Source organism: Trichomycterus rosablanca, chromosome 23 (genome assembly GCF_030014385.1).
Source record: "Trichomycterus rosablanca isolate fTriRos1 chromosome 23, fTriRos1.hap1, whole genome shotgun sequence".
Taxonomy (NCBI): Eukaryota; Metazoa; Chordata; class Actinopteri; order Siluriformes; family Trichomycteridae; genus Trichomycterus; species Trichomycterus rosablanca.
Genome location: NC_086010.1, coordinates 5,102,742 through 5,115,936, shown reverse-complemented (window position 1 = coordinate 5,115,936; position 13,195 = coordinate 5,102,742). Strand labels below are relative to the sequence as shown.

The 13,195-nt window shown below is 39.9% G+C and overlaps 1 protein-coding gene across 4 annotated transcripts in view; it reads left to right on the top strand.

The window, feature by feature from the left end:
* oxr1a (oxidation resistance 1a) overlaps positions 1-13,195 on the top strand; it is a 143,874-nt gene that overhangs the window by 126,476 nt on the left and 4,203 nt on the right. For 3 of the 4 annotated variants that reach the window (XM_062985922.1, XM_062985919.1, XM_062985920.1), the window contains 5 exons: positions 6,000-6,080; positions 8,386-8,511; positions 9,816-9,968; positions 11,141-11,236; positions 11,740-11,813. In XM_062985922.1, the coding sequence (XP_062841992.1) occupies positions 6,000-6,080; positions 8,386-8,511; positions 9,816-9,968; positions 11,141-11,236; positions 11,740-11,813 (530 nt within the window). The remainder of the gene's footprint in view (positions 1-5,999; positions 6,081-8,385; positions 8,512-9,815; positions 9,969-11,140; positions 11,237-11,739; positions 11,814-13,195) is intronic. The other variant, XM_062985921.1, reaches the window with a different exon arrangement.

Sequence of the window (13,195 nt, the reverse complement as noted above, 5' to 3'; positions counted from 1 at the left end):
TGTGCTGGGACCGTTGGAGAGTGTGTGGAAGGAAATCTGTTTCATGAAGCCGGAATGTGAGTGTGGGAGAGAGAGAGAGAGAGAGAGAGAGAGAGAGAGGAACAGAATTCAGCTCTCCCTCAGTACCATGTTTACCAGGAGGATTAAACATGATCCGACTCTCACTCCCAAGTATAATTATGTAAGTTTGATTGTGTTTCTGCTGCTTTCTCGGCGTGTGTGAGCTGTGGTTAGCCGGCTGTGTGTAAACACGGGCTTTTGTTACCGGTGGAGATTTGTTACGGTGGTTAAAGCACCGTGTGTTTGCTGTAATTGCTTTATTGTTTTTAATGTAATATTTATATTGTTTTGAACAATAATGGCGAGTAGATTTACGTTTGTTTACCACCAAATGCTATTTGACCGACCGCTTAAACAGAAAGCTCCCAGCGGGCGGAAACTCTTCATGCTAGGTCGCTATCATGGTTAGCCAGATAGAGTCAAGTCACAGTGTTCCGCACAGTTGGGTTATCTTATAACGATTTATATAAACGTATCTAAGTCCGAATAAATAAATAAATAAATCCTATTGCAAATATTAACCCAACTTTTCTTTTCAAAAACTTGAGACAGTTTGACTTTATTGGTCAGTCACAGTGCAATTGTCCAACTGTGTCCAATTCCCTTAAAACGAAGGAAATAAAATTATTTATTTATTTATTAGAATTTTAACGTCATGTTTTACACACTTTCGTCGCACTCATGACAGGACAGGTCGAATAAGTTTTATTTATTTTATACCTCAAATTCGCCGCATGTTTTTCGACTGTGGGAGGAAACCGGAGCTCCCGGAGGAAACCCGCACAGACACGGGGAGAACATGCAAACTCAGCACAGAAAGGACCCGGTCTGCTCCACCAAGGAATCGAACCCAGGACCTTCTTGCTGTGAAGCGACAGTGCTACCCACCGAGCCACCGTGCCACTCCGAAGGGAAAACATTTACATTTTTGGCATTTAGCAGATGCTTTTATCCAAAGTGACTTAAAGCACCGTGACAGTAAATTGTCTGAGCAATTAAGGGTTAAGGGCCCAAGAGTGGCAACCTGGCAGTGATGGGGCTTGAACCAGTGACCTTTCGATTACTAGCCTAGTACCTTAACCGCTAGGCTACACCTGTACATATAAAACAGTACACATAATGTTATTCTTTAGTGTAAAATGTCTTTTAATAGTAATGCGTCCGATGTAATACATCAGAATGGTGTGACTCACTGTGAGTCAGTGTGTGACTGTTACTCTTATCAGAAGTATGTTTGTCTTTGTATTTCAAATTGTTCTACAACCTCTGCATCTTACATTTTTGGCATTTTGCAGACGCTTTTATCCAGAGCGACAATGCAAACAGCTGAAGGTTATGGTCTTGTTCAGGGGCCAGTTGTGTTAACTTGACATTGATCAAAGTACTAGTCCACTAACTTAACCACTGAGTTACCATTACTCAACTTTTCATTGTCATGAGAGATCAATTGAAACACTCTTTTGGATCAAAATGTGCATACAGCAATGCAGGTTATTACTTTTGCTGTGCAGCAATTTCTATAATGTCATTTAACTTTGTGACATGTGACTTTGTTGATTGAGTAAAGCTGGTGGCTTTCCCATGCTGTCATATAATGGACTTGTTGTAATGCACCCATCAAAACGTGCATAGAACTCCAGTCTGTTGTACCAAACATCATGGATTTTATTATTAGTCAATTCTTCTAGAAAAGCACAAATTCTGTAAGTCAGCAGAGTTGCATCGGAGAACTGGAAAGAAAATCTGCACTTAAGAGTTATAAGAAATGAGATGGTTCAGTTGTCATCATTTATAGATATAAGTAAAGGAAATGTACTATTAAACTATTATTTTTAATAACATTAGAAGCTTTTCTTTGTTGGTTACAGTGTGTGAAATTGAAAAGCACCCTGCGTGCAGCATTATTAAGCGGGTAATGCATTATGATATCTGCTACCATTTGTGCCAGTTGTTATGGCAGTGTGTGTAATGGACCAGAAAGTGTTATTAAAATATGTACTTTATTTATATCATGTAGTTATGAGAAAGCAAAACGTTTTAAATACTGTATTCAGGTTCAAATCCTTGGCAAGTGGCCATTATATAAGCAAGATCCACAAACCACCAAATTATCCTTTATGAAAATAAACTTGGCAAAGGAAATGCCTGTTCTTCACCTCTTCTTCTTCTGTTATTTCTTGAGTTTGTTTGCTAAAGTCTCTTGCATATGACCCAGTCGTACTCGGATCTGTATGCGACTGTTTCTCATTGCTTATCTTGAATTTAACCTTCATGTTAGCCTTTCTGCGTCAACACACTCATGTAGGTTAAATGTTTCATTCCCTTAAACATCTATACTTACATAGACCAATCCAAGACCTGGGTTGGAAAACCGCTCTTAAAACTTACATTTTAAGGGATTTTTGGAAAACACGTTGTTGTGCTGTGTTTCTGCCTCAATTTAAAGACTGTGGTTAAAAATGTTATTGAAGTTATTTACTGGTAAAAACATCTGAAGTATCAAACCTTACCAAAGCCATAGACATTGCATTTAATTGTTTCTCAGGATGCCATAAGTTTACCTAATCTGTATAGCTAACTACATTAATAAAGCCACTTTTTCTTAAGCTAAAAGTTGTATCTGCATTGCTTCTTCTAATTAATATACTTTAAGTTATGTTATTATGTTAATATAACAAAACAACAACCAGAAGTGCCAGTTCTAACCAAGAAAGCTGTGCTGTTAGTGCCTGCCTTCTATTTTAACTACCAAAAGTATGTGGACACCCCTCCTAATAATGTTCAGGAGTTTCAGCCACACACATTGCTTACAATACTAACCCATTGTATACAATCAATTAGAAGTCGGTGTGGCAGAACCCCAGTGGCCTTCAGTGAGCTCTGACTTCAACCCCATTGAACACCTTTGGAATGAATTGGAACCAAAACCATACAAGAGACCACTGTCATGACATTGATCAGGGTCAGGATAACTTGTTGAAGTTCAGCTCCTGCCATCTATGCTCCAGTAATAAACACTTTTAATCTTTTAATCTATTTGTGTCAAAGGAATCTTTCCAACCAGATTATTATGGTAGCATAGATAATTAATGTCGGGTTTAAAAATGATCATCCTGTCTGTTTGGCCTCTGAAGCTTCCTGAATTACTTGATTTGGGATCTGATTAGCCAGGCTGTGTTTTGGAGCTGCTAGTCATTAGCCAGTAAACCAAAACAGATTGCTTGATGGCTTTGTACCAAATCTAATTTCACTTTAAAATTATGTCCTGATAGTGTTTTTTAAAAAAACACTTAATTAGTATGTATTCCTACCTTGGATTATTCTAATTACAACGTATTCTGTGTCAAGTCTGATCTTAGGCATGTGTGTTAATCCTCGTCTAATTCATCAGTGCACGCTTTCTGATCACATTAAGCTGTTAATATTTTTGCTCAGGGCATTATTCTTTGTTCAGCATTGAGGTGATTATATATCCCCAAAACACTGCTGCACCTACTGTATGCAAACCAGTACAGCACCCAATACCATGATATTAGTGCCATTGCAGTGGGAATGGTCCATCTCCCAAATGACATCTTGTCAGTTGGGGTCCTATTGAGGTCCCTTTCCATTGATAGATTGTGCAGAGGGAGTACAGAAAAACAGATGGGCTAGGTCAGTATTTGTATACCCACAAACTGCATTGATGTGGTAGTTTAGTTTATAAGAGTCAGCAAATGTACAATGTACAGGGGTTGGACAAAATAACTGAAACACCTGTCATTTTAGTGTGGGAGGTTTCATGGCTAAATTGGACCAGTCTGGTGGCCAATCTTCATTAATTGCACATTGCACCAGTAAGAGCAGAGTGTGAAGGTTCAGTTAGCAGGGTAAGAGCACAGTTTTGCTCAAAATATTGCAATGCACACAACATTATGGGTGACATACCAGAGTTCAAAAGAGGACAAATTGTTGGTGCACGTCTTGCTGGCGCATCTGTGACCAAGACAGCAAGTCTTTGTGATGTATCAAGAGCCACGGTATCCAGGGTAATGTCAGCATACCACCAAGAAGGACAAACCACATCCAACAGGATTAACTGTGGACGCAAGAGGAAGCTGTCTGAAAGGGATGTTCGGGTGCTAACCCGGATTGTATCCAAAAAACATAAAACCACGGCTGCCCAAATCACGGCAGAATTAAATGTGCACCTCAACTCTCCTGTTTCCACCAGAACTGTCCGTCGGGAGCTCCACAGGGTCAATATACACGGCCGGGCTGCTATAGCCAAACCTTTGGTCACTCGTGCTAATGCCAAACGTCGGTTTCAATGGTGCAAGGAGCGCAAATCTTGGGCTGTGGACAATGTGAAACATGTATTGTTCTCTGATGAGTCCACCTTTACTGTTTTCCCCACATCCGGGAGAGTTACGGTGTGGAGAAGCCCCAAAGAAGCGTACCACCCAGACTGTTGCATGCCCAGAGTGAAGCATGGGGGTGGATCAGTGATGGTTTGGGCTGCCATATCATGGCATTCCCTTGGCCCAATACTTGTGCTACATGGGCGCGTCACTGCCAAGGACTACCGAACCATTCTGGAGGACCATGTGCATCCAATGGCGGTGCCGTGTATCAGGATGACAATGCACCAATACACACAGCAAGACTGGTGAAAGATTGGTTTGATGAACATGAAAGTGAAGTTGAACATCTCCCATGGCCTGCACAGTCACCAGATCTAAATATTATTGAGCCACTTTGGGGTGTTTTGGAGAAGCGAGTCAGGAAACGTTTTCCTCCACCAGCATCACGTAGTGACCTGGCCACTATCCTGCAAGAAGAATGGCTTAAAATCCCTCTGACCACTGTGCAGGACTTGTATATGTCATTTCCAAGACGAATTGACGCTGTATTGGCCGCAAAAGGAGGCCCTACACCATAATAATAAATTATTGTGGTCTAAAACCAGGTGTTTCAGTTATTTTGTCCAACCCCTGTAGGTGTGCAAGGCTGATCCTGCAGTATCGTTTGGTAAGGTTTTTTGATGTTCTGTGCTGAGCAGCATTATATATTTTTTTAATTATGAATCTTGTTTACGTGTTCAGTATTTTTAATAATCTGTTTTACAGCTGTGGCTCTTTTTATTTCTGTTAATGGCTCCCTCCGGAAGCTACATGTACTTCAGGGGGAATTACACCACCCCCTTTAAAAATCACTGCTCTGTTCTGCTCGGTGCTTCAGTAAATCTGGCCTGTTCTGTCCTGCCCAAGAGTACTCATCTGACCTGTTTCTCAAGTCAAATAAGCATACGTGACATGGTTTAGCAGGAATGTCTACGTCAAGATAGCTCTACAAGCATGCTTGGAGTCTTTTATTTTGTTATGGTGCAGTGATTTGGTTTCTGTTTATTCAGTCATGGGATGGATGCCTCCCGGTTTTGTGTTTTACTAGAGCCCCATGAAGGCTTCTTGGCACAAAGCGTGATGCCACTTTTGTTGCTGGTTTTAAAAAACAGTCTCTTTGGATTTAACAATGCTTATTTTAGCACCCAGAACTATCTGCCAGATCAAGGTAGCCAGGCAACTAATGCAGCTAATATATTAAACAATTCAATTAGGAAGCATGCAGCTATATGAAGCCTGACTGTGTGTGTGTGTGTGTGTGTGTGTGTGTGTGTGTGTGTGTTTTTGGGCTTGTGTTTTTAAGATGCTACATGCCTGGTCCTTGTACAGCTTATGTGACGGTATCATTTTGAAAAACAGCTCACAGCATGCAAAACAGTCGCCTTCGGTAGCTCACATTTTCAGTCAGAACACAAAGTGAAAAACAAGTAAAAAGCCGAGTGTCAGATCTATAATGAAGACTACAGTGTCCACATTCCCTCCCCTCATCATACTCACTACTCTGCTCACTCTCTCCATGCTCAGTTATGATCTCTCCCCCTTTTATCTGTGTACTAGGTAATCTCACTGACCGAACACCACTGCCGGATCGATGTGCTAAACACTGAAGAGCTGCGCGCCCTTTGCAAGCGGCTTCAGGTGCCTGCTAATAGATCCTTAGGAAACCCTAGATCCATTCTAGATATGTTTAGAATTGTTTAGTCAATGCCTTCTAAAATCTTAACCTACTAACACTGTGTGGTTGTGCTTGGCTCAGACGTATGTTTGCAGAGGACATAATGTTTAATATAAAATTGTGTTTTTTTTTTTTTTATAAATATGGGGATTCTAATGCCTGGTTATGCATCTATTTCAAAACCATGCACATCACAAAAAACCAAATAAATAGGGAAATCAAGAGTCTACCAACAGTCAAATAACAGCTACACATACCTGGAACTGTTAAAGAAACCCCTCAACCAAGAAAACACAAGAAAAATCCTAAACTTGCTGGCAGAAACAAAAATGAAAAAAATAAAAGGACAAATAGAAACAAAAAAAATGACTTAAACATAATACCCATCATGCCATAAATAACACAATCAAGTGTTTAAAGTGACATAAAAAAATAAAATAAACAAACCAACAGTCAAATACTAATTGTCTGAACTAAATGTTTGCAGTGTATTTTTCTAAGACCACATTTTGGAGTGCAAACAGGACCAAGCACAAATGAAACTGTTGTGGTGTGGAAGGGTTGGGCTTTTTAAAATTTGTTTCAAGTGGCCCTCAAACATTTCAGAACAAGCATAAACTATTCCTTCAACCATTGACCTAATTATATATCCCCAAACCAGTAGCGCACCAAATACCATGGCGTTAGTGCCACTGCAGTGGGAATGGTCCACCTCCCAGATGACATCTTGTCAGGTGGGGTCCTTTAGAGCAGTGGTCACTAACCACCAGGCTGCTGACCGGTACTGGTCCGTGGGCTATTTATTACGATTAGAGATCGCTAGAAAAGCAGTTGATCCTGCTTCTATTTCAGGTGTTATTGTCTTATTGTCACCCCTAGGTGGGAGCAGAAAAAAGCTCATTTTACATCATTTGTGAGCAATATTATTAAAGCCTCCCTTCCCTGCCGGTCCGTGAAATTATATCTTATATGAAACCGGTCTGTGGTGCAAAAAAGGTTGGGGCACGCTGCTATAGAGGTCCCTTCCTTTTGATGGATTGTGTAGAGGGAGTACAGAAAAACAGATGGGCTAAGTCAGTAATTGTATACCCACACAGTGCATTGACGTGGTAGTAGCTTATAGGAGTCAATAAATGTACAATGTAGGTGAACATAAATAAAAAGCTGATGAGAGTTTATATCATGAACAATTCCAGGAACAGTTGAAGCTTTTGTGATGTGGAAGGGTTGGGCTTTTTGAAATTCATTTCATGTGGCCCTCTAACATTTCTGAACAAGCATAATCCAGGTTTTACTTTGCACTTCAAATTCTACTGAGCCATATTCTTGAACCCGTGCCACAAGCATTACCTCAGCAGCCACACTAGAGGTGGTGTTATATTCCCTCAGGCAGCCACATGACTGTTCTGCAGTGAAGGATGGAGGGGAGGGTGTACCATCGATAAAGGATGGAAGTTAGGGCTCCATAGAGCGTTTGTTCAGTTGTTGCAGGAGACAATGCAGGTAATTCAAGCAAGGGTTGTGTAACTTGAGTGTGTTCAGGCTGCGAGAGGCGAAGTGTCTCTGTCTTTGCCACTTTTCCATCAGACCCATGCATCGTTCGCTTGTGATCAAAGTTACCCGATATGTCCTTAGTTCTAATAGCTTAGATAGATTTGGGACATGGATATCAGTGGATGAATATGAAGTTAGATTGGGTAGAACTTTACAACCTTGCATTACAATGCATGTTTATTATGTAGTTTTTGTTTTGTGGACATTATCCTTTATCCTTTTTTTAAATACATAAAAACACTGTATGGCCAAAATTAAGAGGACACCCCTTGTTATTTTTGAGATCAGGTTTGTAAGATGCACTTATTGGTAATGTGTATAAAAGAAATGATCTAAAATAAATTATTCTAGCTTTGTGGCAACAGTTTGAGGAGGACTTCTTTCTGTTTGAGCATAGCGGTACCCCTTTGCACAAAAGTCCACAAAGACCTCCAGTGGCCTGCACAGAGCCCTGAGCTCAACCACATTAAAGAGCTTTGGGATAAATTGGAAAGTCTGTTGCACACCAGGCTCCTCTTTCACTTTCCCCTGTGGTGGTGTTGTTCAACATTTTCACAGTCAGGTGTCTACATACTTTTGGCCATATAGTGTACCTCAACAACAACATCAAACAATTAGGAGGTCAATACCGTCTTTGGATTCTGCTCAGATCTAAAAGAAACATGTTTTACACCCAACTGAAGCCACCTCACTTACTGTAGTTTCTGCTTCTAGATCACCACTAAGGAGGAGGTGAACTCCAAACATAGTACATCCATCACAGCCAACCTGGAGCTCGAGACCTTTAAACCCAACCTGAGTGAACCCAGCGACCTCCTGGAGGCTGACCAGGTCGAAAAGGTGAGCCTGTTATTTTTTATATTGTTAAAAGTACTGGTTGTGTGACGGCTGCATTAAAAGGCTTGGTGAAGAGCTTTTTGAAGCATCTCCTAATCATTGATTCATTTATTCAGGCTTTTTTTGTTTGTGTCTGTTCTTAATACATTTAAGCAGCAGGGTCCAATTTAGGATACATTCTATCTGTATACATCTGGTTACATGAAACATCATGTATCATAAATTAGTGCTTTAGAGATATGATGTAAATTAATCTTTAGTTTTCTGCTATCGATTTGCTTTCTAAGACATTTTGTCGATACACAATTTTGTCTCTCTTAATTAGTACAAAGTCAAAAACATCTTTGAAGTGATTAAATGTCATGGATTTTAATTTAAAGAAGTAGTTGAGTACCTGTCTACCCGAGCCGTATATCATTGGATAAACTCTAAAATCTGAAAAAGCCTCAAGCTGCTTTTCTTAATGTTACCGTGTTACTCCTTGTTATTCTTCTACTTTCCAGCCATATATTTGAAGTGGGGGTTTCCAGATAGCAGCTGTTGAAGCGTTTAAACTGAATTCAAAATGTTTGAACTTCGAATTGAACAACCCGGGCTCACTGTGGCTGAGGCATTTTACATGGTTGTTTTGAAGCTCGGGCCTTGTTTAGTTCATGTTCGTGCCTTGTGGATATTCCTCTTTAATAGCATCAGCACTTTGGGAATAGAACAGTGAAGGTGAACTCATGGTTGGTGTTTTATACAGCGTAGGGCTTTTGTGTTGGTGAATCGTAAAAAGCTGTTTAACCTGCTGGTGAAGACCTAGACTCACCACCGTGCACAGATCTATACTGTAGTACCATACAGCTCTGTCCATGTATGAGTGGGTGGGTAGGGTTTTTAGTGCTCTGTTAGCCTTTCTGTCTGCTGATGTTAAAAGGTCTTTGGGCAACTGTAATTGGGCCTTGATGGCTGTGGCCTTTTGCGCTCAATTTCATTTCCTTTAAGAACAAGCTTTCACTTCTCCATTTTTTTTCTTTTCCTGTGTTATATAAGAGTGTTTTTTATACACAATCATTCTTGGTAATTGTTTACCCCATGGCATTCACAGATCTGCTAGCGGGTACAAATTGGTAATTTTTTTATGTCGGCATATTAATTAAATTAATGAATCATAAAACAAGTAATTAACTCAAAAATACGTAATTATGAAATTAAACAATTTTTTTATATGCAGTTGCTGGATAAAAGTATCAGGTGAGTAGGTTGAGTGACCACTAATGAGACTTATATATTTATGTATATATATTTTTTTATTTTTTTTATAGCTGGCAAAGAAGCTCCCGCCTAGAACCATTGGCTATCCATGGACTTTATCCTTCAGCACTGCCAAACATGGCATGAGTATTAAGACGCTGTACCGAATCATGCAGGGCCAGGACTCGCCTGTTCTTCTCGTCATTAAGGACAGCGATGGCAAGGTAAGACACTAAATAAAATAAAGTACTTCTAATCAGGTTGTTTTATACTACAAGCTAATTAGTGTATTGTAATTCATATGTAGTCATTTAAGGCCTAAACCTGTGTCATTATTTAGATTCCTGATTATTTAAACTTTTATGCTTTAACTTAGCCTCCTTGTTAATTCCATTTAGTTACAGTAGGAATCTAAAACCTTCAATATCTTCTAGTCTGCACCTTTCCTTAAGTACACGTGGTGCACGGTGAGAAGCCTCGAGTGAACTGAGCATTCGGTACGGTGCCACCACTACCCAGGAATTCTGGCCGTTGCTTGTACTTTTCACTGTAATACAAAGTAATCTGTTAACTAATTGGTGCATTTTCTTTCCAGAATACACAACAAAGATGTTTACCTAAATCGGCAAAAGTCATTTATTTTTCTGGCTGATTGATAGGAGAAAAAATGGTGATTGCTATGTACACTGTCTGTAATCTATTATTAATTGCTTAGGGGACCATTTAGCATGAGGTCATTTGTCTACAAAATTTTACAGTTTTAACTAAAGCACTAGTTTGTTGTCCTGTAAGATGATCTGCTGGTGTAGCAGTTGTTCCTGGCTGTTTTCAGTAAATAATGAGTGGCAGAAAAAAGCAGTTTGAATTCATTTTTTGTGCATTTTGCAAATCATTCATCTCTGAGAAAAAGCACATCTATATTTTATGCGTTTTAGTAAAGTTCTCAGATAATGTGAATCTGTTCTAAGAATACATTTATAAAACGGATAGTTCCGGTCCTAACATCTGATTGGCTGAGCCGCGTTCGAGGCCGTTGTAAAATCCCCCGATAAACGCACACCTATGACCACCTCACATCATTCCATATTAATACACCACTGAAAAGAAAAAGTGAATGTTATGTTCGCCCTCATGTTGCCTAGCAACACTGTTAACGGACTACGTGATTTCGTGGATTTAAGTGTTTTTGTAAATAAAAACATTTATTTATTGAACATTGTTGTATTTTATTATATTTTATGTTGACCGTCGTTTTATAAAAGCAATAAGCCACTCAAGACCGTGCGTTACTGCTATGATTTTATCACGGGGAAAGACACAACCTTCCCCGTGATAAAATCGCAGTAACGCACAGTCTCGCGTGGCTTATTGCTTTATTATAACCCTCTTTTTGCAGATATTTGGTGCATTAGCATCCGAGCCCTTTAAAGTCAGCGATGGATTCTACGGCACAGGAGAAACTTTTCTCTTTACCTTCCATCCTGAATTTCAGGTTTGTTGTCTGCAGGGTTTCACAGTATTAAATTTAAGGTGCTTTTTAGCACATGCAGTATATACAGTATACATAATATGGCTAAAACTTGTATAAACACCTGGTAACCAAACCAACAAAAAAGCCTCACATTTACATTTCAAGCGTTTAGCAGATGCTTTTATACAAATTGACTTACAAGATGTGACAATGCAATATGTGCAAGTTATTAAGCATTAAGGGTTGTGTGGTGGCTCGGTGATTAGCATGTTGCCTCACAGCAAGAAGGTCCTGGGTTTGATTCCCAGGTGGAGCATTCTGGCTCCTTTCTGTGTGGGTTTCCTCCAGGAGCTCTGGTTTCTTTGGAGATACAAAATTGTCCATGACTGTGTTTGACACTGTGTTTAAACTTGAACTAATTAATTTCGTGTAACCAGTAACTACCTGTTCTGTCATGAATGTAACCCAAGTGTGTAAAACATGATGTTAAAACCCTAATAAATAAATCTGCCCTGCATTTTCAGGCATACAAATGGACAGGTGATAACATGTTCTTTATTAAGGGAGACATGGACTCACTAGCATTCGGCGGAGGAAGGTGAGTATATATTGTCCGCTTTATTACTACATAAAAAGTAAATGGACTTACTGTTGTGCCCTATGTAGTGTACATAACGAGGCACTAGAAAAACACCACTGTACACCAGAGCAAACGTGTAAATAATAATACTGAAGAGCTTAATCATTTGCACATGATTTATTTGCATTTTACTGACTCATGGTGTAGATTAAACCATAGATCATAGAAGCAATTGATGATAAAAATGTGTAGGTCATTATCTATTGTTTAAAAATAAAAGAAATTTTGTTTGGTCCATGGTACATAGGCACTGTGCAAGCTGCAAGCTTACACTGTACAGGCGGACAGTACAGTTCACCTGTACAGTGTAAGCTTGTCCAGTGGACCTTACTGTTCACTAATAATAGTAATGATAATAGTTTTACTTTGTGACGGGTGGCTAAGTGGGAAGCACTGTCGCCTCACAGCAAGAAGGTCCTGGGTTCGATCCCCAGGTGGGGCGGTCCGGGTCCTTTCTGTGTGGAGTTTGCATGTTCTCCCCGTGTCTGCGTGGGTTTACTCCAGGTGCCCCGGTTTCGTCCCACAGTCCAAAATGCATGCAAGTGAGGTGAATTGAAGATACTAAATTGTCCAAGACTGTGCTTGATATAAACTTGTGAACTGATGAATCTTGTGTAATGAGTAACTACCGTTCCTGTCATGAATGTAACCAAAGTGTAAAAACATGACGTTAAAATAACGTTAAACTCTTCACCAGCATGAAACTGAAAAAACACATATGAAGACAGACAAAACAAAAACTGAACAAGAAAGATTATAATATGATCCTATATAATATATACAGGGGTTGGACAAAATAACTGAAACACCTGTCATTTTAGTGTGGGAGGTTTCATGGCTAAATTGGACCAGTCTGGTGGCCAATCTTCATTAATTGCACATTGCACCAGTAAGAGCAGAGTGTGAAGGTTCAATTAGCAGGGTAAGAGCACAGTTTTGCTCAAAATATTGCAATGCACACAACATTATGGGTGACATACCAGAGTTCAAAAGAGGACAAATTGTTGGTGCACGTCTTGCTGACGCATCTGTGACCAAGACAGCAAGTCTTTGTGATGTATCAAGAGCCACGGTATCCAGGGTAATGTCAGCATACCACCAAGAAGGACAAACCACATCCAACAGGATTAACTGTGGACGCAAGAGGAAGCTGTCTGAAAGGGATGTTCGGGTGCTAACCCGGATTGTATCCAAAAAACATAAAACCACGGCTGCCCAAATCACGGCAGAATTAAATGTGCACCTCAACTCTCCTGTTTCCACCAGAACTGTCCGTCGGGAGCTCCACAGGGTCAATATACACGGCCGGGCTGCTATAGCCAAACCTTTGGTCACTCGTG